Source organism: Ambystoma mexicanum, chromosome 11 (genome assembly GCF_040938575.1).
Source record: "Ambystoma mexicanum isolate Mex_15411 chromosome 11, UKY_AmexF1_1, whole genome shotgun sequence".
Classification (NCBI taxonomy): Eukaryota; Metazoa; Chordata; class Amphibia; order Caudata; family Ambystomatidae; genus Ambystoma; species Ambystoma mexicanum.
The window spans coordinates 1,123,715,051-1,123,738,377 of record NC_090934.1 but is presented as its reverse complement, the minus strand read 5'-3'; the positions used below and the strand labels follow the sequence as shown (position 1 = coordinate 1,123,738,377).

Below are 23,327 nucleotides of genomic sequence, written 5' to 3'. Positions count from 1 at the left end.
GTCCCGTTCGGACAAGGAGACTCGTTCTCGCCGTACCCGTTCCAGGTCCCGGTCCTCGACGCGTTCGAGACCGTGTGCACCTGTGAAGTCTTCGAGGAAGACATCGACGTCTGAGGCGTCGAGGGCGTCGACAGGCTTTCTCGAGGCTCGGGCTTCGAGGAAGTCGTTGAGGCCGTCGACGCTCGGGTCGTCGAGGGACACGCTCGGGGCTCCGGCCTCGAGGGCTGTGTCGACGCCGCCGATGCTGGAGGCGCTGCGTCTGACGTCGACGCCGATTTCCTCGGCGCCGATGCCGGTTCTCTCGACGCCGGCGCCGATTCGCTCGACGCCTTTCGTGTCGGAGGTACCCCGTGGCACGGGAGAACCCCCTAGGAAGGCTCTGGTTAAGAGCAAGCACTCTCGGGTGCCTTCTTTTCGCCACCTGGACTATATTTCAGAGGCGGATGAGGATTCTGATGGCCTGGTTCCTAGTCAGGTTCCAGATGAAATTGTCTCGGGCCATAGTCAGTTTGACGATTTGAGACAGTCACTGCATGATGCCAGTGGACTGGACACCTCTCCGGAGGTGGAGTTTTGTAGGCCTGAGCCTGGCTCTCATGCCGATTGCTCGTACAGGCGCCTTATGGCTAGGGTTTCTGAGTACTTGGGATGGTCTGCTCCCCCAGGGGAGTTTGTGCAGGATGATCTGACGGACATCCTTGATGTTGGTCCCCCAACTGACCCGGTACTGCCGTTCCATATGGCTTTACAGAGAAGGGTGGCGGCGGCTTGGACTGCTCCAGAGAGTCTCCCGGTGGTGGGCAGATCCTTGTCGCGAAAATACCGTCCAGCCAGTAGCGACCCCTGCTACTTGACCAGGCACCCCACTCCGGAGAGTTTGGTGGTGCAGGCGGCCACGGCCCCGGCAAAGCAGGCGTCGTACCCTACCATCCCTCCTGATAGGGACGACAAACGTTTTGATGGCTGGGCGAAGAAAGTGTTTTCTTCGGGGGGTATGGCGCTTCAGGCGGCCAACTCCATTTGTGCCTTGTCTCGTTTCACACACACTCTGTGGAACTGTGTTGCGTTGGCGGCTGAACATATTCCCGAAGGGGACGAAAGGGATGGTTTCCTTGCTATGGTCCAGGATGGTAAGGATGCCATGTGTGAGTCAGTTCAGTCGGGTTTGGATTTAGCTGAATGCGTCAGTAGGTCCATGGCGGCGAGCACCGTGATACGCAGGTTTGCGTGGTTGCGGAAGTCGGGGTTTGCTCCTGATGTGCAGTCCCGGCTCCTCAACATGCCCTTTGACGGTGAACACCTTTTTGGCAGCAAGGCTGACGAGAGCCTTGAGAGGTTGCAGACCTCAAAAGCTGCAGCGAAGTCGTTGGGCGCTGCAGTTCGCCAACCTCCGCCTTTTCGTCCTAGGGGACAGCAGTGGAGGGGTGGTTCCTTTCGCTATTACTCATCCTTCAGTAAAGCGAGAGGAGCTGGCAGTCAAAGAGGCCATCGCAGGGGTACCAGAGGTGGACGACAGGGTACCCGTGGTGCCAAGGCCGCTCGGGCAGTTGCCTCTTTGCCCTCAGGTAACGCCGCAGCCGCTCCCACTCAGTCGTGAGGCCATGTCCCATGGTTCGCCGGTTGGGGGAAGGCTAGCGCAGCATCTTGTAGAGTGGCAAGCCATTACTTCAGATGTGTGGGTTCTGGAGATCATAACCCACGGCTACTGTCTTCCCTTTCGGCACAGGCCTCACGACAATCCACCGGGGAACCTCTCTTTGCAGAGTCCGGATCCGCTCCTTGCGCAGGAAATTCAAGCCCTGCTGGAGAAAGGCGCCATAGAACTGGTGCCTGTAGCGGAGAGGAACAAGGGATGGTATTCCCTTTATTTTTTGGTTTCGAAGAAAGACGGGGGATTGAGACCCATCATGGACTTGCGCGGTTTGAACAAACTCCTCAGGAAGGACAAGTTCAAGATGGTTACTCTCTCTCAAGTCCTCCAGGCCCTTCAGCTTCAGGACTGGTTGGTGTCACTCGACCTCAAGGATGCTTACTTCCATGTGCCGATCCATCCCAAGCACAAGAAGTACCTGAGGTTCGCGGTTGGCGACTCGCACTTTAGGTTTCGGGTCCTGCCGTTCGGATTGACCTCCGCCCCGAGGGTTTTCACCAAGCTCATGGTGGTGGTGGCAGCGCATCTCAGACAAGGGGGGATTCACGTCTACCCCTACCTGGACGATTGGTTGATCAGGGGGAGCTCTCCCGAGCAAGTCCTGGATCATCTGTCCGTCGCCTGCCGCTCCCTTCACAGGCTGGGCTTCTCCCTCAATTTAAAGAAGTCCCATTTGACGCCAACACAGTGGCTCCAGTACATCGGAGCGGTGCTCGACACTTCCCTGGGGCAGTGTTTTCCTCCCCAGGTGAGGGCTCTTCACATTCAGCAGATGGTGCACAAGTTTCAGCATGCCCAGACGCTCCCTGCGTTCGAGTTCTTGAGGTTGCTCGGCCTCATGGCATCCTGCATTCTTCTGGTGCCAGAGGCTCGCCTGCGGATGAGATCTTTGCAGTGGGCACTCAAGACGCAATGGTTGCAGTCCTCCGGCAGGATGTCGGACCCGGTTCAGATGCCGCCCTCGGTCGCCCGGGATCTTCTGTGGTGGGCCGTCGTAGGGAACTTGATGAAGGGGGCTCCATTTTGGCTTCCCTGGCTGGAGGTGACGATCGTGACAGATGCATCCCTCACGGGATGGGGAGCTCATGCCAACGGGCTGACAGTCAGCGGTCGTTGGTCTCCGTCGGAGTCCAGACTCCATATCAATCTTTTGGAGCTGAGGGCCATCAGGCTAGCCCTGAAGGCTTTTCTGCCGACTGTGCGAGGAAAGAGTGTCCTGATCCTGACGGACAATACAGTGGCCATGCACTACCTCAACAAAAAGGGGGGGGCAGGGTCACTTCCTCTGTGCAGGGAGGCGATGCAGCTCGAGTTCTGGGCCATCCAGCAGGAAGTTTCGATCTCGGCAGTTCATCTGGCCGGAGACGAGAACGTGACGGCGGACGCTCTGAGCAGGCAGAGCGCAATCTCTCACGAGTGGGAGGTGGCTCAGGAGATTCTCCTGGAGATCTTCGCCCTTTGGGGGACCCCTCAAGTGGATCTCTTCGCCTCCAGTGTCAACCGGAAGTGCGAAAGGTTTTGCTCGCGGGAATTTCCTCCAAAAGGAGCCTTAGGAGACGCGTTCGTGGTGGAGTGGTCATTCCCGCTGCTGTACGCGTTTCCTCCAGTCCCCGTCATCCCGCAAGTGCTGCGGAGGTTACGGAAGTTCGGTTCCCGGATGATCCTCATTGCCCCGGCGTGGGCTCGGAGGACGTGGTACCCGGACCTTCTCGACTTATCCATCTGCCCTCCACGTCGTCTTCCCTACCGAGACGATCTGCTCTCACGGGAGGGGGGTCAGGTTCTCCATCCAGAGGTCAGATCCCTCAACCTTCACGCTTGGCTTCTGAAAGGTTGAGGTATAAGGATTGGGACCTCCCTGAGGACGTGATGGAGGTGTTGCTTTCGGCCCGAAGGCCAGCAACAAAGTCTCTGTACCGTTGGCGTAAGTTCTGCGACTGGTGCAGAGTTCAGAATTTGGATCCTTTTGCATGTGACATCCCCATGGTTCTGTCCTTTTTACTTTCTTTGGCCCACAGGGGCTTGCAAGTGGGTACCGTTAAAGGTTACCTGGCGGCGCTGTCCATCTTTAAGCGCTCGTCTGAAGAGTGTTCTTACTTTAAAATCCCTTTGATTTCACAGTTTCTGAAAGGGCTCACTAATGTGTTCCCTCCATCACCTTTCCTGGTGCCCGGTTGGGATTTAAACCTTGTTCTTAAGTTTCTTATGGGTGCTCCGTTTGAGCCTTTACATTCTTGCCCTTTGAGGCTGTTAACTCTGAAAACTGTGTTTTTAGTTGCGGTTACTTCCGCTCGCAGAGTGAGTGAGTTACAGGCACTTTCAGTTAAGCCTCCCTTCACTGTATTTCACAAGGACAGGGTTGTCCTTAGAGTTCGTCCTTCTTTTCTTCCGAAGGTAGTGACGGAATTTCATTTGGCCCAGAAGGTTGTTCTTCCGGCATTCTATCCTCCTCCGCATCCTGGTAAGGAAGAGGAGAGGCTCCATAGGCTTGATCCTAGGAGAGCTTTAAGCTTTTATGTTTCACGCATGTCCCGGGTCAGAGTGGACGATCAACTCTTTATTGGTTACGCTGGAAAGCGTTTGGGGCAAGCTGTGACGAAACAGAGTTTGTCTCGCTGTATTATTTTGGCCATCTCGGAGTGCTACCGCTTGGCGGGTAAGGACCCACCGGCTGGCTTGCGGGCCCATTCTACCAGGGGTATGGCTGCGTCTACTGCCCTGCAGAGGGGTGTTCCTATTCGCAACATCTGTGATGCAGCCACCTGGGCTTCAGTACATACATTTGTACGTCACTATTCCCTCGATTCCATCCGAGCACAGGATCTGGCCTTTGGCAAGGCGGTCCTTTGCTCTGCTATTTGATTGGCTATTCTAAATCTTGATTCTAAATTCTTTCCCTCCTCCTTGCTCTGGTACTGCTTTGGGAGTCTGACATAGATATGGAATACGTCGGAGGACCCAATCCCCTCGAAGAACAAGTTACTTTCTTACCTGGTAACGTTCTTTCGATGGGATGGTCCGACGACGTATTCCATATCGCTCCCGCCCTGCCTTCCCCGCTGCAGAATTTCTTTTGCGATTGCAGCTTACGTTCCGCAAGGCTTTGTGTCTGACTGGCAGTTGACTAGTGTCACACGTTCTGGGGGAAAAAAACTACAACTGAGGCTACGGGCGTCGTGCGTCCTACTTATCACATTGGATGACGTCGGACGTCGGAGGAGGCCCTCGACGACGGCGCATCGACGACATCGACGCAGGACGCAGACGCCGAAAAAAGTTTCCGAAGCAGCACAGCTGTGGTGATTACATGTCATAGATATGGAATACGTCGTCGGACCATCCCATCGAAAGAACGTTACCAGGTAAGAAAGTAACTTGTTCTTCTACCGTCCCTCCTGATCTGGCTGAAGTTAAATGGGTCCAGACAAATTTAAATATATAGGCATAGTGGTTTCACGCACACATCACTCCCTATTGGCTGAAAATCATGAGAAGTATCTACAAACGTGTCTCTCCTTATTAAAAATTATTGTGGTCCCCAAATTGCTATATTAATTCACTAATATTCCGGTATGGCCGGCCGCGTGTTTTACGATAAACTTCGATCATTTGCATTTGGTTTTACATGGGGCACGGGAACCCCGCGGATTGAACAGGTTGGCCTACAGGTCCCAGATTTCAAACTATATTACGAGGTCTCACAAGCACAATTTGCCTGCTACTGGTACTCGCCACAAGAACGTCCGATACTTGGCCCTGGAGCGGTATAGCGCTTCCCCTTCATGTTTGAGCACTATTGTCCTTGCTAACCAACACATGGACACCTGCACCTTCGATCCTGTCCGCACAACTGGGCTTGGGCCAGAATATTCAAGAGGCTTGGGACTTCTCCCCCTGCTTCGGTGCAGTCCCACTCTGGAATTGCCCGGGACTCCCCCAACATACGACAAGGACATAGAGAGAGGATGGGACCCAGAGGGAACACTGACACTGCATGATCTTTTTCCTGATGGTTCCTTGGTCACTCACACAGACTTCACCAGAAAAACTGGGTAATCCAATTAAATCATTACAATATTACAGGATGAGAGCAGTGGTTAGATGGTGCTGGCCATCGTTCCCAGCCGAGCCCAACGAATGTGAAATACTAGGGACTGTGGTTACTGATGGAAATCCTAGAGGGTTGGTATCTAGGTTGTATAGGAAATGTCAGGGCGCTCAGACTCTTACTCAAAGTGCCAAGGAAAGGTGGGAGGAAGATTTGAATAGGTAGATGGACGATGCACCGTGGCTCCGCTGATGTCGCTTAACCAAGGAAGTATCTCTTAACGCTAGACATAGGCTGATACAATTCAAGATACTAAACAGGTTGCATTATACCCCCGCAAGAATCGCTAGGTTTGCTCCCGCAGCTGATGGCGGTCGTGTAAAGTGTGGCGTTGACGTGGCTGCTTCTTATCACATGTACTGGAGCTGCCCGCTGGTAGCCCAGTTCTGGCAGCTGGTTGCAAACTGTTTATACGAAATTACAGATGCCCCTCACACACTTTTACTCCCCAAATACTTGTTTGGTGACATTGGCAAGGTATTGGTTAAAATATGCCGCCTCTTCAATCTGGGTTGTTTGATTGCCAAAAAATGTATACTATATCATTGGAAATCGAAGGTTGCTCCGGGTATTCAAATGTGGATTAGAGAAATGACCTATGCTAATGAGAGGGAGGAGGGCTTTCTTTCTCTGGTGACACCAGGTTGCAGGCCTAAGGACATTTGGGAACCTTTCCGTGACTGCCTGCAAAAGCAGAGCTCAACCCAGTAAATGTGTCGCAACTTGATGTTAAAAACAATGCATGTCAAGCTCAATAATGTCTGATTATGTCTACGATTAGGCTCAAAGTTGATGGCAATATACTGTTGTGCAAAGGTGTTTTTGAGGATGTATGTCTTGTACTGCACTAAATACAGTTTAAACCCTCCAGACCACTGTTCTTCGCCTGCCAAGCCATTACAGAAGGGGAAAGACCATATGCAAATCAGGCTTGTTCCCACCCCAAAAGGGGTAGTCCAGCCCGAACTGTTAGGTCAAATTCCTTCTGCACGAGACCACAAGCATCCCTAAAAAAAAATTAGGACTTGTTGGTCCTCATCAGTGAGGAATAGTTTGGGGCAGCTCAACCGCCCCGAATGGAAATAGCCAGGGGCTGAGCTTGCTCTGTTATTATATACCCTCTTTGCTTTCACACCTACTGTCTGTCCTTCAAAAGCCACTAGGGATTTTGCCAACAATTGCATTTCAGCTGACATCTTTATCTTGGAAAGACTAGCCAAGGACATGGTCCTGTCCTTCAGAGGGCAATAGGAATTCCGCCAACAATTGTATCTTTAACTGGCTCATCGTTCACATACGCAGCATGGACATTGACATACCACTGTCCTTCAGAGGCCACTAGGAATTTTGCCAACAATTGTATTTTTAGCTGAAAGCACCCTTCTGTGCACAGCATGACTAAAGACCGGACTCTGTCCTTATATTCTGACTATAGAAGACTTGTATTTTGTATTCACAGTGTTTGTCACAGCTATCTACATTTAGTGTTTTGCAAGTACATTGGCTTCTTTCCTGGAGACGGCCTACATGTGGTTAACAGATTGTTTACACAATCAGAAGGTACTGTAACCAGACTGTCATTGTTTGGCAGCCTGGACTTTTAGAAAAAACTCTAATGTACTTAATCACAACATGGAAAAGCAAATCTCGCGGCTTGCATTTCACTAAATATAAACGTATTTACATCACACTGTGTATTATAGCAAGAAAGACTGTATCTCAAACGTATATATCGCACTGAGCATTATAGCCTGCATTACACTAAATATAAATGTTTACTTAGCACAAGCAGAAGGCCTGGTCTGCGGCTCAGACCACATGGCATTTTAAACATGGCAACAATGGGCACCCATAGAAAGTACATGTCAGAAGGCTACCTTAGCCAAGCTTAAGGGGAAGCCCAAGTCAATGGGGAAACCCAAGATTAAGGAGTCAAAGGTTCCTAAAAAGGGGAAGATTATTTTCTCTCCCAACATACCTACAAGTGCTGTTGATGTACCTGACCAAGCACCCAAACACAATGAGGAAGAGATGTTACCTGAGGTTCTCAATTCCCATTATCACCCAGAACTGCAAACTTTACTTGTAGAAGGGGGGCCCCTTTAGGGAAGAACTCTGTCCAGGTCAGAGACAGTGCCCCTCTCTGAAAGTCGTAGACTGGCCTGTTCCCAGTTGGAGGATGAGACCCTTGGGAAACATGCCATCTAATGAGAAGACGGCATGCTGTATAGGGAACCCATACAGTCCACAAACAAAGCAAGAGACCATATGAGGTTGGTGGTCCCACTTTCTGTGAGACCTTTCTCCCTGCAGTTGAAATATGAATTCGCCGTTGCAGGTCAGGGGTATTCATGCCAGCCATCTGGTAAAAGTGGAGCAAAGATCCAGGCTCCATTGGAACCACTTCCAGTAGTAGATATACCATGTTAGAGGGTCGGGATTCACATTGTCGGTCCCCTTAATCCTCCTACATGATATTGCAGCAGGTTTATCTTGGTGATTGTCGACTACCCCACCAGGTATCCTGAGAGCATTCCACTCAAAATTGTAACTTCTCAGTCTGTTGCAAAAGTATCATTAGGCATCCTTACTAGGGTTGACTTCCCTTAAGACGTTAGGTCTGAAAGAGGCGCTGACTTTGTATAATTACATGCAGGCCATGTGGAAGGAGGGTGCGAAGTCTTCTAGTCTTCTACACTTTCATCCGCCTACCATCCATAGACCAATAGGCTTGTGGAATGATTCAGCAGGATCCTCAAAGGCATGATTTGACTCTTGAAAAGTCCCAGAAGGAGGACCTTCTGTTGCCATGCTTATTGCTTGCCGACCAAAAGGTGCCTTAGGAAGGGGTTGGCTTCAGTCCCTTTAAGCCTCTTGTTGGTAACCCAGGAAGGGGCCCTTTGGCTATAGTGAAGAAAAGGTGTCAGATCCCCTAGACCTCAGCTACCTTTAATGTAGTGGACTATTTTCTGGGAATACGAAAGAGGATGGCTCTTCTGATGGCATAAGCATTGACAAGTTGAAGGCTGGTCAGGCTCTGGTTAAACACTGGTATGACCCGAAAGCTTCTCTAGTACAGTTTACTTGAGCCCAGGAAATCCTGATCATGGACTCTATAAGGCCAGGAGACATGGACGACAAATGGACAGGTATTTACTGAATTGCTTAAAGACTAGCATCCTCATCACGAGTTTGGCGGTAACCCTTAAATGTGGCAGTAACGCTATTACCACTGCATTTAAGGGTCCGCCAAATCACGGGCTTGGTGGATTTACACCCCAGCTCTGAGCTGGGGGCAAATCCGCAGCGATTTTGCTGATTTTTGGTGCTATTACCGCCAGCAATAATACCGCCGAACATTATCCATTGGACCCAATCGAGAATGGGAAATTCCCGAATGGGCCCAATGGGGAATATGGGCTTACAGTTCCGCCAAACCCGTGATCTGGCGCTAATAGCGCCGGGGGGTTTGGCGGTAGGGCTAATAGCACCAGCAGTAATACCGCTGGGGTTATCGCCCAACTCATGATGAGGCAACCTTGGTGTTGTAAACTAGTTAGTGGACCTAGGAAGGACCAGAGAGCCTCCTAAAGTGCTCCATGTAAATAGGCTGAAGGTTTTCATCCCAAGAGTTGAAGGGTTCCATGTGCTAATATCCCCGCAATAATATCACGATACAAAACTATCGCCATATTTCTGCGGCGATATTGACCCATGGACCATGCGGGGGAGACCCCTGCAACCTCTGCATTATTTTAAAATGTACAGAGGACACCCCCGCAACCCTGGCTCCCACAAATTATCCCCTCAAAAAATATTGCCTATGGCGAGACAAACGGCCATATGTACGGCGATATTTTTGGTGGGGATATTTTGTAGGGATATCGAGTACAAGTGGGAGACCTGCTTCTGGCTGCAAATAGAGACAAGGAACATCTGAGACACTCCCTGTTCTGTTCCAATGCAACTGACTCTGCAACAGCAAAGTGAGGTACTAACTTTGTTTATGTAATTCGACCCATTATTCTCACTTACTGAAGACCTGACAACTAGTGCCACCATGACATAGACACTGGCGATAGTGTGCCTACTAACAGTAGGAGTTCCAGCAGGTCAGATAACGCGAGATCATACATCAAGCCTGAGGTCACAAGGGTGTTGGATCATGGGGTGATAGAGCTGTTTAATAGTCCCTGGTCCAGTCCAGTAGTTCTAAGGAAGGCAACTTGTGGACTTAGTCCTCTTATTGCTTTCAACCAAACAGAACTTCCATGAACTGATAGGTTAGTGGACATACTGGGTGCTGGCAAGTATCTCAGTACTTTTGATCTCATTGCCGGATATTGGCAAATACCCCTTTTACTGAAATTATGAAGGATATTTTCCACAAGTAATGGTATTTACCAGTTCTGTGTAATGCTGTGTGCTTAAAGACTGCACCTGCACTATCCAAAGATTGGTGAACCATGTCCTGAATTGATCAGATTATTTCTCAGTGGTATACTTTGATGACATTGCAGTCTTCAGCCCTACTTGAGAACATGTGAAACACCTTGGGGTTGTGTTGAGGCCCTTCAAAAGGTACACTTGACCATAAAGGCCCTAAATGTCATATTGGTCAAGGCTCAGTGGCCTGCCTTGGGCATGAGGTTGTGGGGGCATGATTCGGCTGCTACTCTGACTGGGAGATCCCTAATACCCACACCAAAGTGAGTGTTTTTCTAGCCCTCATTGGGCAATGCAGGAATTGCATGGCAGACTATGACACCATAGCTGCCCGTTTGACTGCACTCAATACTCATAAGAAACATCAAAAGGTTACCTGGTGTGTGGAGTGGGAGGCGGCCTTTTAGTGCTTAAAGCAGTCCCTATGCCAGGCCCCTGTTTACAGGGTACCTGGCTGCCAGAGACCCTCTGTTGTACTACCTGATGTATCTGACACTGGAATAGGAGCAGTCCTTTCTCAGTTAGATACCAAATACAGGGATCATCCTGTACGTTTTATCAGCCATCCGCTAAATGACAGAGTTAAGGTGGGCTATAGTGGAAAATGTGTGTTTTGTCATTGTGTAGGCCTTAAGGAAACTTGAGACCTTACCTCTTTGGAACTCAGTTCACCATACAAATTGACCATAAGCTTTTATAATGGCTGATGACCATGAATGGGTAGAAACCAAAACTACTCAGGCAGTCCACAAGTCCTCAGGGCTTTGACTTCACTATTGATCATAGGCGAGGTCCATAACCTAAGAAGGTTGATCGGGAACAGGAAACCCATCAAGAGGTGGATTATATCCACCCGGTTTCTAGTCTGGGGAGGGAATGGGGGCGTGTTAGGAAGGATTTATCTTTTTGCAGCTTTCCTCCCGAACCCTGCTTGATGATCCATGCCTGATGAGCCTTCTGAAGTGTCCCTGGATCAGCCAGTGGACTGACCAGCTCTCGCCTGGGTTGGCTCGCTGCAGCAGTCCCTGTTCTGAGTGCATCTTTGGGACTTAGTGGATCTTCAACTTGTGCAACAAGATGTCTGCTCCTGCAGTTTGACTAATACGCTGAAGAGAAGTTGTGCCAGGCCTGCTCCTTTGTTCGTCCTATGAAGATCACCTCTCACCACCTAATTGTGATGAATCCCGTTGAATCCCATCGTGTTGGTGTCCTGGATGTCTCCTGAATTCGCCTGTACTGTCGAGGTCTGGATCTCTTCGTCTTGGGGGTGTTCAGCTGTTCACTCTTCAGATCTGTATCACCAGAGCCTGAACCGTGTACTAGCCAGACCCAATCCCAACACCGAAACTGACCTATCCACCCATGGCCTCTGGACCTCCTTTAACCAGACACATTGGAGAAGTGGGCCCAGCTTATTTAGGAACCACTGAAGAGGTCCCTGAAAGAATTGGAGTAAGGGGGCAGGGGATCAGTTATAGTGCCTATTCCTGCCCCTCGCCATAAGGTTGCATGGGTTACCATTTCCCTCCTGAGCCGAAGTTCGATGGTGCTCTGGGCAAGTATCCCCTGTGGGCCTTCCCTTGAGTGGTGGAACTGGGATAGAAATCTTAGTGAACTTTACTTACCTTTGCAACACTTATCTGCAACCTGTGGTCTTCTGCGTAGCTATTGTCGCAATGCAATAGTAAACACACCTCAACCGTGTCTTTTGTTAAACAGGGGACTTTTGGGCTCTATGCCTCATTCCCTATCCGGGCTGGACTTACTAAGTGCTACGGACCTTGTCTTAGGTTCATCTATAGGCTTTAAACCCACATTTCCTTCCTGTGTTTACTGGCACTGCAATTGACTATTCTTTCTTGTTCTCGCTTACTTTGCTATTTGGTAATTGAGTGCGGCTTCTGCTACAACTTCATACTGTTTCTAAATGTAAACTGTTGGTTTTCTGTTAAGCCCCAAAAGGTGAATAGTCATTATTTAGACCCTGGGAATCAGGAGAAACCATGAGTGATGATAGAAAATAGAGGTATTGAAAATTAACCCTGTTTAAGTAATATTTTGTTCAGACCAGTCTGCCACATGATATAGTTATTAGAATTGTCATGGGGAGTATTGATTGCATAGCGTTTGCATGTTGTATTTGTATTTATTTGTAAAGAGTTTGTGTCGCGATCAGAAATAAATTACAATAGGCCACAGCAGAGGTCAGAGCAGCCATGTGAACTGGTGCTGTAGATGCTAATCGCTAATCAAAGAAATAGCACTGCCTTCCTGGTTTTCATTGATTTTAAATTGGCATTCAGTGCTGTGGACCGATCTATGCTATGGCCAAAAATTGAAAAATTGAGGTGCCCGGTACATCCGTTAGAGATCCTACAGAATCTTTACTCTGACACCTTGATCAGAAAGTGTTTAAATCAAGAAGGACATTCGTCTTGTCCGAATAAGACAACTCAAGGATTGAAACAGGGATGCATCCTGGCTGCAACATTATTCAACTTTGAGAGACCTTGGTGATAAATCGACCCAGGCCTGTACATTTCTCTCAAAATGTTGTTCTTCTATAGTCCAATGGTTATTATATGCGGGTGATCCTGTCCGTGTGGACCAGACTCCCAGTGGTCTACAGCGCCAATTAAATATGCTGGGTGAATATTGCCAAGTGAATAATCTCACCATTAACATCCAAAAGTCAAATATGTGCTAAATTATCATTGAAAATTCACGGCATCCGTCTGTTGGTGACTTCTGAGTATAGATGCCTGGGTCTTCTAATAAATGCAACACGATCTGAACTAGTTTATGGAGAGGATTTAAGGAATAAAGCTAAAACTGCTGCATCACAAGCTCTGATCTTGCTTAAGAAATATGGCACCTTCTCTTACCTTCCGGTCCTATTATTCTACAAACAAAAGGTAGTCCCGACACTTATGGACTGGAGGGCAAGCAGGCCGGAGACTAGATCAATTGGAACAAAATAGAAGGTATACTGGAAGAGGGTATTAGCTGTGCCATATATTACCCCTATCCAGATTATAAAATACGAATTTCGGTTACTTTCTTTGCAAGCCTTTGTGAAATGGAAAGCCTTCTCCTTTTCGAAAACAATTGCCACTGGACCGCATTATTCGATTCTTGCGACCTTACTCGTTGCATTGGAACACCCTGCTTCTACCCCATTGACTAAATGGGAAGGTACAATGTTTGACTTGGTTAGATGAAATTGGCTCGTCTTGGGAAGCACTAGTAAATAGACCTGATTCAGTTAAAATAAGAATCTGGAGAGCCGATTGGTGAACACAATTGTCGAATGTCAAAGGTATAACAACTTTGCACATCTACAACAAGAACCTAAGGCAAGGAATGTACTTCCGACTTGCCTAGAATACCACCCCTGTCGACAGAAATTCATGAATTTTCTAAGATTTTGCTTAAACCTATAGGGAACGAGAGAAATATTGGTAGCTAGAGATCACAGGACTCAAACTTCCATCTTTTGTTGTTTCTGTGGTAAGGAAACTGAATCTTTAAAACATTTACTTGTAAGCTGTGTTAAATTGAAGGGACCAAGGAATATGTTCCTGAAGAATCATTTTAGAAGTTTTTATTGATCTCTCAGTAGAACCTGTTTGGACAATGATTTATAGAGAAGCATGATCCCCTTGGGCTATGGCACGGTATAATAAATAAAATAAATGGAAACAATGAGATTTTTATAGTTTATAGATCTAGTCTCGAAATCTATTTTGTAATGCTTTGCCTATATTTTAGGAATTCTTTTTTAGTGAGTTTTGAAATGATTGATCAAACGTTTTTTTTCTCCCCTTTTGTCTTCGTTTTCATTTATCATGTATGGTGTAAAAGTTTTTGTTTAACCATATGTACTAAATAAAAATAAAATAGAAAAAAAAGATGTGATCGTTCCTAATAAAATGTTGTGCAGTCCGGTGGTAGAACTACAGTAAGACCACATGAATACTGAAAAATAAAGCAAATGTTAACTGTGTCTATGGCAAGATCTTTATCCTTCTGCCTTGAAGGCTAAGTAAGTGTTTTTTTTTTTTTTAGCAATATGTTTTCCCAATATTGGTCATGCATCCCTCAATTTTAAGGTCCAAAATCAGAAATGTTTACCATGCTGCCGGTCCTAAAATATAAGGGAATTTAATTGTTTTGCATGTCACATTAAAACTGATGTGTTCCTTTCAATCAGGTTCTGTGCTTGCATTTGAAAAGATTTCACTGGACTGCATACCTGCGGAATAAAGTAGATACATATGTAGAATTTCCACTGCGAGACCTTGACATGAAGTACTTCTTGTTGGAGGTATGGCCTTATTTCCTGACGGTTTCCTGTGCATAATGTTAAATATTGTACCTCAGCATACCAACCAGCTCTCTTGAATTTTGCATGAGATATGGGTGGCTAACCATCCTGTATTTTGCACCACTGTCCTGTGTTTGTAACACAACCTGTCCGGGATAGAGGAGGGTCCTGACTTTGCTCTTCTGCCACATGATAAATGGTTCACAACCTTCCTAGTGCTCGGAGACCAGCCTGGATGAGTGGGTTGTGTGTTTGTTTTTTGTTTTTTTGGTCATATTTCAAGCACACAGCGGTTTACTCTTGGGGTCTATTAAATGGCATCAGAGACACCTTTGAATTTTCCAGTTGGGAACCCAGACTGACAACTGGCACCACATCACTTTGCTTAACATCAAACATTGGCTAACATGTATGACATACAGGAAGTAAACCCTCACAGGCAGTGCAGGCTTTTCTGTTCAGTTTCAGAAATCCATCAGTACTTCTACGACCCCCTCTGATAATCCATGTTATGGCAGCCTTCAAATGTAGGAAGAGGAGGTGACAGGAAGATTTTTCAGCTGATCCTTTTCTTTTCTGATGGAGCCATACTTGGCTGGTCTAGAGAAAGGGAGGTATCGGAAAAGGAAGTGAAAGACATGTACTCCGTCCTGCCCCCTTTCCTCCATACTGTATGGTCGTCCCTCGCTAGGGACGGGAGACGGAACCTTTTTCAACAGAAAAATCATCTTCCCCTTTAAATTTAGATGCGCGCATGGGCGCGGCCCTGGGAACATGCCCTCCCCTGAATCTGCCCACTGGCGCTAATTCCCAGTCCTCTTTTCCACGTCAACATGAACGGACCGCTTTCACCGGCGCTCCTGGGTTAGGCCTCTGGCCTAGTAATTCCATGCACTCTTCCTCTGAGAAATACTCTTGTCTTCTTTTTCTCTTCCAATAGTCAGGTACCGCTTGGTCCTCTGGCGCCACGCTCCTCCCCGGCGCATGTCGACGATGGTGGGATTCAGCAGGTGTTCAGCCTGCGAGGGTCACTTCCCAACGTTTGACCCCCACGCCCTCTGCTGCCTTGGCCCTGGCAACGGCTGGGGCGGCTGTACCGCGTGCGACACTCTGACGCTGCGCGCCCTCAAGAACATAATAGCCAGGTGGAGGGAGCTTTTCGGAAAGTCCCCTCCAGAGGACCTGAAAGAGTTTGTGAAGCAGAAGACCAGACCCAAAGTAGGTGCACTGTTCTCCTCCGCACCCTGCAAAGGAATCTCCTTTCCCAGGAAGCGCACTAGCAGAGGGATTTAACAGGTCCTAAAACAAGCACCGAGGCTGTTCCAGCTACCGGCCACCAGGCCGAAGGGTCACAAGATCCTACCAGTGATTTTGAGAGGGACCATAAGGTTCTGTTACCGGGTCTAAACCTGAGGGGCTACGCCCTAGCACCGGACTGATGTTTGAGGGGGGCGCCTGTACGCAGCACTACCGGCTGCACAGTTGAGGGCACACTGCCTACCAGGCCCCGACCTGAGGTGCAGGGTAGGCCTCAAGCTCCACCTCCCTGCGTACTGGAGGAAGCCGGGGCCAGCTCAGCAAGAAGTACGACGCAGGCATGTGGCATGCAGCAAAACAAAATGGCCACCGGGCCAGACAAAATGGCAGCTCACCCGGCACCATCTCCCTTTGGGGACCAGGTAGGGGAGAGAGTTTCCAGGTTGGACTGGTCAACTCCTGTCACCTGGCCCACAGCATACCCATAAACTTCGCAGGACGGATACACCTTGCCCCATACATTGAGATAGGGCGGGCCTAGGCCTCAGCAACCTCAGGCCCCCACAGCTATGCCTTTTCCATCAAGCACTCCTCCGGCCTGTGAAGACAGGTTCTTTCAGAAGTTCCTTACTCTCATGAGGTCCCCTCAGATGGGTACCATCTTTAGGGATGTGATCAGGGACATGCTCCCTCCGGTACAGCCGGTAGCACCCACTGCCACGCCGTCTTTGGGTCCAGCTCCTCTGGGTCGAGCGTGGCCCCAGGCGCCTGCACCAATCCCTCCGACACCTGCTCCCATGCCTGTACCAGTCACAGCAGCCACGTCTAAACTGCTGCAGCAGCCTCTGGCACTGATAATCAGTACGCCACAGCTCACTGCGCCCAGCTCTCCTCCGGCTGCACTGGACCAGCAAGACACAATGGTGGACACAGATGAGGAGGAGGAGGGCCCCAACACTACATCTGCCAAAGCCTTTCACGAACGTCTGGCGGCCCTGGCTGAGTATTTGGGGATCCCACAGCCACACGTGGAGCAACCGGAGGCGGGGGTATTGGCAGAAGTTCTCACTCTGCGCCCCATGGCTAGAACGGGAATCCCACTGCTGAAGGACATGGTGGCACTTGCCAAAAAAGGATGGCTCCAACCACATTCTAGCGAGCCTACCAATCAGCGTCTCAACACTACATTTAGGCAAACGGAAGGGGACCCCCTCTTACTGTTGGCACACCCCCAGCCACACTCCTCTGTGATAGCAGCAGCATCACTGTACTCTTAAGCCTCAATCGTCCTCGGCTTGATCAGCCTCTGGACTCCTGGGTTAGGAGGAGAAGATCCTGGCGGCGATTGGAAAGAAAATCTATTCCAATGCCACTCCATCTGTGCCAGTCCAATGCGGATGCCATGTTGGCGGCGGTCAACCAGAGGCTCTGACGGGAGATCGCCAACTTCCTACCTGAACTCCCTGTGCAGAGCAAGGCTTGCTTCAAGGCTGGGCTGGCTGAAGCCAAAATAGTGGCACAGCACATGGAGTCCACGGTGGCTCACATGGATACCTCAAGTCGTGTCATCTGTATTGCTACTGACATGAGAAGGACGGCTTGGCTGAGGGCGAATAAGTAACATACTGGACCTTCCTTTCGAGGGGGGGCCATCTATTCCATTCAACAACGGATGAGGCGCTTCATAAGAAAACAAATAGCTCTAGGACAGCTAAGTCTTCATCAATCCTCATCAAGTCCACCCCTAAGACATATAGCCAAGCGCACCAGTGCTCAGATAAGGGTTGGTTCTTCAGAGGATTCCAAGAGAGACGGTACAGACAACCGGGCAGATCACTGAGCTAGCACAGGCGTAAGCAGGACAAGGCGGCTCACAAGAGCTTTTTCCTGTCCTCCTCCTCTGCTCCAGCTTCAGAGGGCAAGAAATCGTGACGCACCAATCCAGATCCAGGAGTCTCCGGTAGGGGGCAGGCAGACAAGGTTCACGCACCCATGGATCCTCTCCGTAGTATCCATGGGCTTCCGGCTCCCTATCCCTCCTCCTCCTCTCTCTTCCCCTCCGCTGCCACGGATTGGTACAGCAACTCTATTGGCGTAAATACGCTCGCTTGTAGAGAGTCTGGCAGTGGAGGCAGTCCCATGCTCTCAGCGGGGCTGGGCTTCTATTCACAAATGTATGTCATACACAAAAAGAACCAGGCTGGCCTGAGAGTTGTGTTGGACCTTGCCACCTTGAACCTTTCCCTTCCTCTCCAAAAGTTCAAGATGGTACCCCAGTGGTAATAGCAGAGCCATTGTATGCGGGTGACTTCATGTGCTCCCTGGATCTGAAGGATGCCTACCTACATGTCCTGAACTGGCAACCCCTTTCTGAGGTTCAGGATCATGGGTTTTCTCTTCCAGTACAAGGTTCTACTCTTTGCCCTCAATTCAGCCCCCAGGGTCTTTACAAAAGACTGATGAACGCTGTTGCAGCCCTACTTGGGGCATCACATCTACCCATATCTAGACGACTGGCTAGTACAAGGCCAGCACACTACCTCCACCCTTATGGTTACACTCCATGAGCTGGGGATTTCCATCAATCTCAAGAAGTCACAGCTGGCGTCCACGCAGAGTCTTACCTTCCTGGGCCTTATCTGGAATACGAGATCTGAGAGGATTTTCCCCTCAGCGGACAAGATCGCAGCCATCATGAGGGCCAAAGGGCATTTTCTCAGCAGAGCAGTGACCTCGGCATGGTGGTGCCCACACCTCTTCGGCATCATGGCGGCATGTCTCCTGGCAGTGCTGCATACGAGGCTCAAAATGAGGTGACTACAGTTGCACTTCGCAGCCTCTTGGAGTCAGGAGAGTGGGTTCCCAGGCAGAGCAGGTCAGCATCCCACATCATCTCCACCAGGACCTAGTCTGGTGGAGCCCAGGCAACAACCTGCAGATAGGCAGGCCCTTCCGTCAACCAGCTCCTCAGGTCACCATCACCACGGACCCGCCCCTAGAGGGCTGAGGAGCTACCTTGGGCAGCCACAGTGTCCATGGGGTATGATCCCGTCAGGAGCAGGCGGCCCACATCAACTGGCTCGAGTTGATGGCCATCTGGCTCGTTCTCAATGCCTTCCTCCCGATGACCAGTGGCAAGGCGATCTTCATTCAAACGGGCTGCTCCACCAGCATGTATTACATCAACAAGCAGGGGAGGCACCAGGTCTCCTCCCCTCTGCACTCTAGCAGTCAACATTTGGGAGTGGGCTCGGGTAAACATTCACCTGGCAGCAATCCACCTCCCGGCGGAGTCCAACCTAGAGGCGGACAGGCTCAGCAGGCTGGGTGCGGACAACATCGAATGGCAGTTGGACAAACGGGTCCTTCAGGGGATCTTCAAGAAGTGGGGTCATCCTTGGGTGGATCTCTTCACCACCTGGTCTAATAGGAGGTGCCCCCAGTTTGGGTCCTGGCAGGGACAGGGCAGGGGCTCTCTGGGCGACGCGATGCAGATCCAGTGGCACAACATGAATGGTATGTCTTCCTCCCACTCCCCTGGGCCACAGGGTTTGCAAGATCAGGGAGGCCCGGCACCTCTGTATCATCCTGATAGCTCTGTGGTAACCAGCAAGGCCATGGTTCTCGGAACTCCTCAGCCTGTCGGATCAGACCCCAGTGCACCTTCCGCTGGGCCCAGCACACCTCGCTCAGCAGGGAGGCATAGTCATCCACCCCGACCCCCAGATGTTAGCCCTTGCAGCGTTGTTCCTGAAAAAGTCACACTTAAGCATCTGCATCTGTCACAGGCTAACCTAGACATAATACAAGGGGCTAGGAGCGATGGAGCCAGTACAAAAGCAAGTGGACCAGGTTCTGTCACTAGGCAGAATTAAAGGACGTTGATCTGCACGTTGGATGACGTGCTATCCTTCTCTGTGCACTTTGCACACTCGGGGGTACAGGTAGACACATGCCGCACCTATCTGGCGGCCATTGGAGCCTAGAGGAACTCGGAGGAGGAGATCTACTCGTCTTCTAATTCAGTGGTTCAAAGACACTTGGCGGGTTTGACCAGGCTTTACCCGCCTATCAAGAAACCACACCTGGTGTGGGACCTCAATGTGGTCTTGGGCGCCCTGTCGCATAAACCATTAGAACCTATGGCATCCATGGACACCTGGCTAGTCACCATTAAGACGGCTCTCCTGGTGGGCCTTTCCTCGGCACGCCGGATCAGTGAAATCTAGGCGCTGGTGACCTCCGAGCCTTCTACTACTTTTCATAAGGAAAAGGTGGTGCTTAGTACTCCCCATGCATTCTTACCTAAGGTTGTCTCCTCTTTTCACCTAAATGAGGAGATAATGCTACCAATGTTCTTTGTGGACCCTAAGGATGACGCTCAGATGGTATTGCACTGTCTGGTTGTAAGGCGTGCGCCGAGATACTACCTGGACAGGACCAAGAGCTTCCACAAATCAGACGCCCTCTTTGTCACCTTTGGTGGGTCAAAGCATGGCTGTCAAGCGTCCAAGGCTTCCATAGAAAGGTGGATGGTTACGGCCATCAAGGAGGCGTATCCGGGGCAGCACAAACCTCTTCCAGCAAATATGCATGCCCACGCGATCAGAGCTAAAGCGGCTGCGGTTGCTTTCCAGAGGTGCGTACCGTGGCAGCTTACCAGCAAGGCAGCTACATGGGCTACGCCTTTGGCCTTCTGTGAGCACTACTGCTTGGTTGCCGGCTCCAGGTCGGACCCGGCATTTGGTCAGGCAGTGTTAAGGAACTTGTTTTCTTAAGAGAGCACCTCTCCACCCTGGTGACTTAAGTACTCCTAGTACATAGTCCCCTTTCCTCCATACATCCCACCCCCCCCCCCATAAAACTGCTGTCATTAGGCAATGTTAATATTGTCGACACGTCAAAGGGGACTGAAAAGTGGCGCCAGTGGGTGGAATTACTAGGCCAGAGGCCTAACCCAGGAGCGCCGGTGAAAGCGGTCCGTTCATGTTAACGTGGAAAAGAGGACTGGGAATTGGCGCCAGTGGGCGGAGTCAGGGGAGCACATGGTCCCAGGGCCGCCCCCCCACATGCAGCGAAATTTACAGCTGGCATTTCATTTTCAGGAACAATATGCTTCAGGCAAAACAGTTACTCGTCCCATTCTACCACCTTACTCTTAGTTGTGCTAAACATACACCTATCATTTCTCAAAGTGGCAACATTGGAAGAGATGAGCAGGTTTGGTTTGCTTCTACTTTTATATTTTACACGTGGCATGCTGCAATGGGGGAGGATTGTTAACCAACTTTCAGAAGTGCATTGGTATACAAACCGGCTTCACTAATGTATTTAAAGTATACACGAGGTACAATATCCTCAAGATAAACCCATTAAACAATATTTAAAAATATTTGCTAGTATGAAATCCTCAGGATTTACGTGGTGTTTAAACATCTTTCAACTGGAAATCGTAGAAACTTCAATTTACTTATGGTTTTTTATTACCTCTAAACCTAATAAGACACACATTTGGGCATTTTTACAACATAAACCCACAGCTCTGGCTGGCCAGATGTGTGAAATAAGCATGAAATATGGAACGTTTTCAGTATCCCATCTTATAACATTTTATGAAGATAAGCTTGTCCTGAAACTAATATACAGTATTTAACTCTTGTAACTGTGGGTAATGGACAAACTGGATAGTTATGAGGCAATTATCAGGTGTAAAGCACCAAAGCTCCCATGTGTATCAGCGTCAGTAATTCGATTTGAATTAGGCATTAAATATTTAAGGGCCCGAGTGAATTGGAAGTGTCTGTTTTTTTTTTACCAGAAAATGTTAGACCCGCCAAATGATTCTCTATTTTTAGACCTGAACACTTTATCAAGATCTTCCAGCGCAAATCCCATCTTTTTTCCAAGCTCTGTTGAAACAAGATGTTGGAAGCAGACCCCTCAAGTGAAGTTCTGCTTCTGAATCTCTGTAGCATAAAATTAGCCATCTATTGTAAGAAGTGGATAGAAACGTGGTACAACTCACACTTATGTTGCAATAAGCCCCGAGACAGCAGGCCAATACCGCCACCGGTAATGCCACCGGTAATGCCACCGAGGCCCCAGGGGCATTACTGGGGGGCGGTATTGGCCCGCTGTCGAGAGGCTTATTGCCATTAGCAACCTGGCCCCTTAGACCGGGGTACTAATTGAATTTTTTCAAATAAAATGAACGCCAGGAAAGGGAAAACGTCCGTTTTCCCTTTCCATTGCAGCCATCGGGAGCGGACGCGCTGGGAACGACGTGTTCCCACCGCGTTCGCTCCCGAGAAAAGAAGGTAAGTGGGGTTGGGAGGTCGTGGAGGTGATAGTTTGCAGGGGAGGGGGGTGGAGGATAAAAAAAAACTGACCCGAGTCCCCGGCGGGGGGCGAAGGCAGCCTCCAGCCATGGAGAGGCTCGGAGCAGGGATTGCCCCGTTTCGAGCCTCCTCATTGGCTAAGGGGCTGCCATGCCCCCCACCAGGAACAAAGGCACGTAAGTGCGTACAAGGCATTCCCGGCCTGGTAATTCCCCCGGCAAGGGCCAATCAGACTGCTTGTTGCATTCTGGTTGACCTTCGCCGGGTACTAATGTGCATTATGACAAAACTAAGGAATGATCATATAAAGTTGGGGGTTCTTGAACCCTATCTTCAGAGATTTCCAAATAATGTTATGCAAGCAAATTCTATATGGTCCAGGTTTAATTTGTTACCTACTAAAGAAATATGAACTATTTGTGATTTGCAGCCTAAAGAAATGTCTGTTTTGTGGGAATGATCCTAGCTACTCCGAGATATCTCGCAGTATTAAAACTATTTTAAATTTGTATGAATTTGAACGGGATAGTCGGGGTGAATATATTCCTTCGTAATTTTACTTTTTACTGTCATTTTAAGGTATATTGTGTTATACACTGTAAAATGTTGATATGTTATTAAACAACTGCAAAATAAAAAAATAAACTGCTTCCCCAACAAATCTGTTTTGACAAATAGCTGAAATTGTCCTGTTTATAAGACGGGAGGGCGGGTGCATCCTTCTAATTACTGCCCAATATCATTTCTGGATGCAACAGGAATTATTTAGCAAAAGTCTACTTTGGGTGATTAAAGACATGGGTGATTGATAATTGTCTAATAATCACCAAGCTGGTTTTCAGGAAGGAAGGAGCACTTTTGATGAATGTTTTAGATTGTTTTTACTAATTGATAACTATGTTATTCTCAGGAAAATTAACTTGTATGCACTTTCTATAGATCTTTGAACAGCCTTTGACAGCGTCCCTCGCACAAAGTTTTGCCTCTTGAGTTAGTGATTACCCCATTATCTCTGATCCTTAATTCTATTGCTCTATAGAGACACTAAGGCTGTGGTAAGATGGGGACTGGGTGAGGAGATAACCGCATTATTTAAGTTTTAAAAAATGAGTCTGCCAAGGCTGCGTCTTGGCTCCAACACTCTTTTTACTGTACATAAATGGCATCATTGATAAGCTACTAGCATCCTCCACTGATGCC

At 49.0% G+C, this 23,327-nt stretch overlaps 1 protein-coding gene across 6 annotated transcripts in view; it reads left to right on the top strand.

Moving 5' to 3' along the window:
* USP3 (ubiquitin specific peptidase 3) overlaps nucleotides 1–23,327 on the top strand; it is a 1,719,287-nt gene that overhangs the window by 1,424,549 nt on the left and 271,411 nt on the right. For all 6 annotated transcript variants that reach the window (XM_069624462.1, XM_069624461.1, XM_069624459.1 and 3 more), the window contains one exon: nucleotides 14,419–14,532. In XM_069624462.1, coding sequence (XP_069480563.1) covers nucleotides 14,419–14,532 — 114 coding nt within the window. The remainder of the gene's footprint in view (nucleotides 1–14,418; nucleotides 14,533–23,327) is intronic.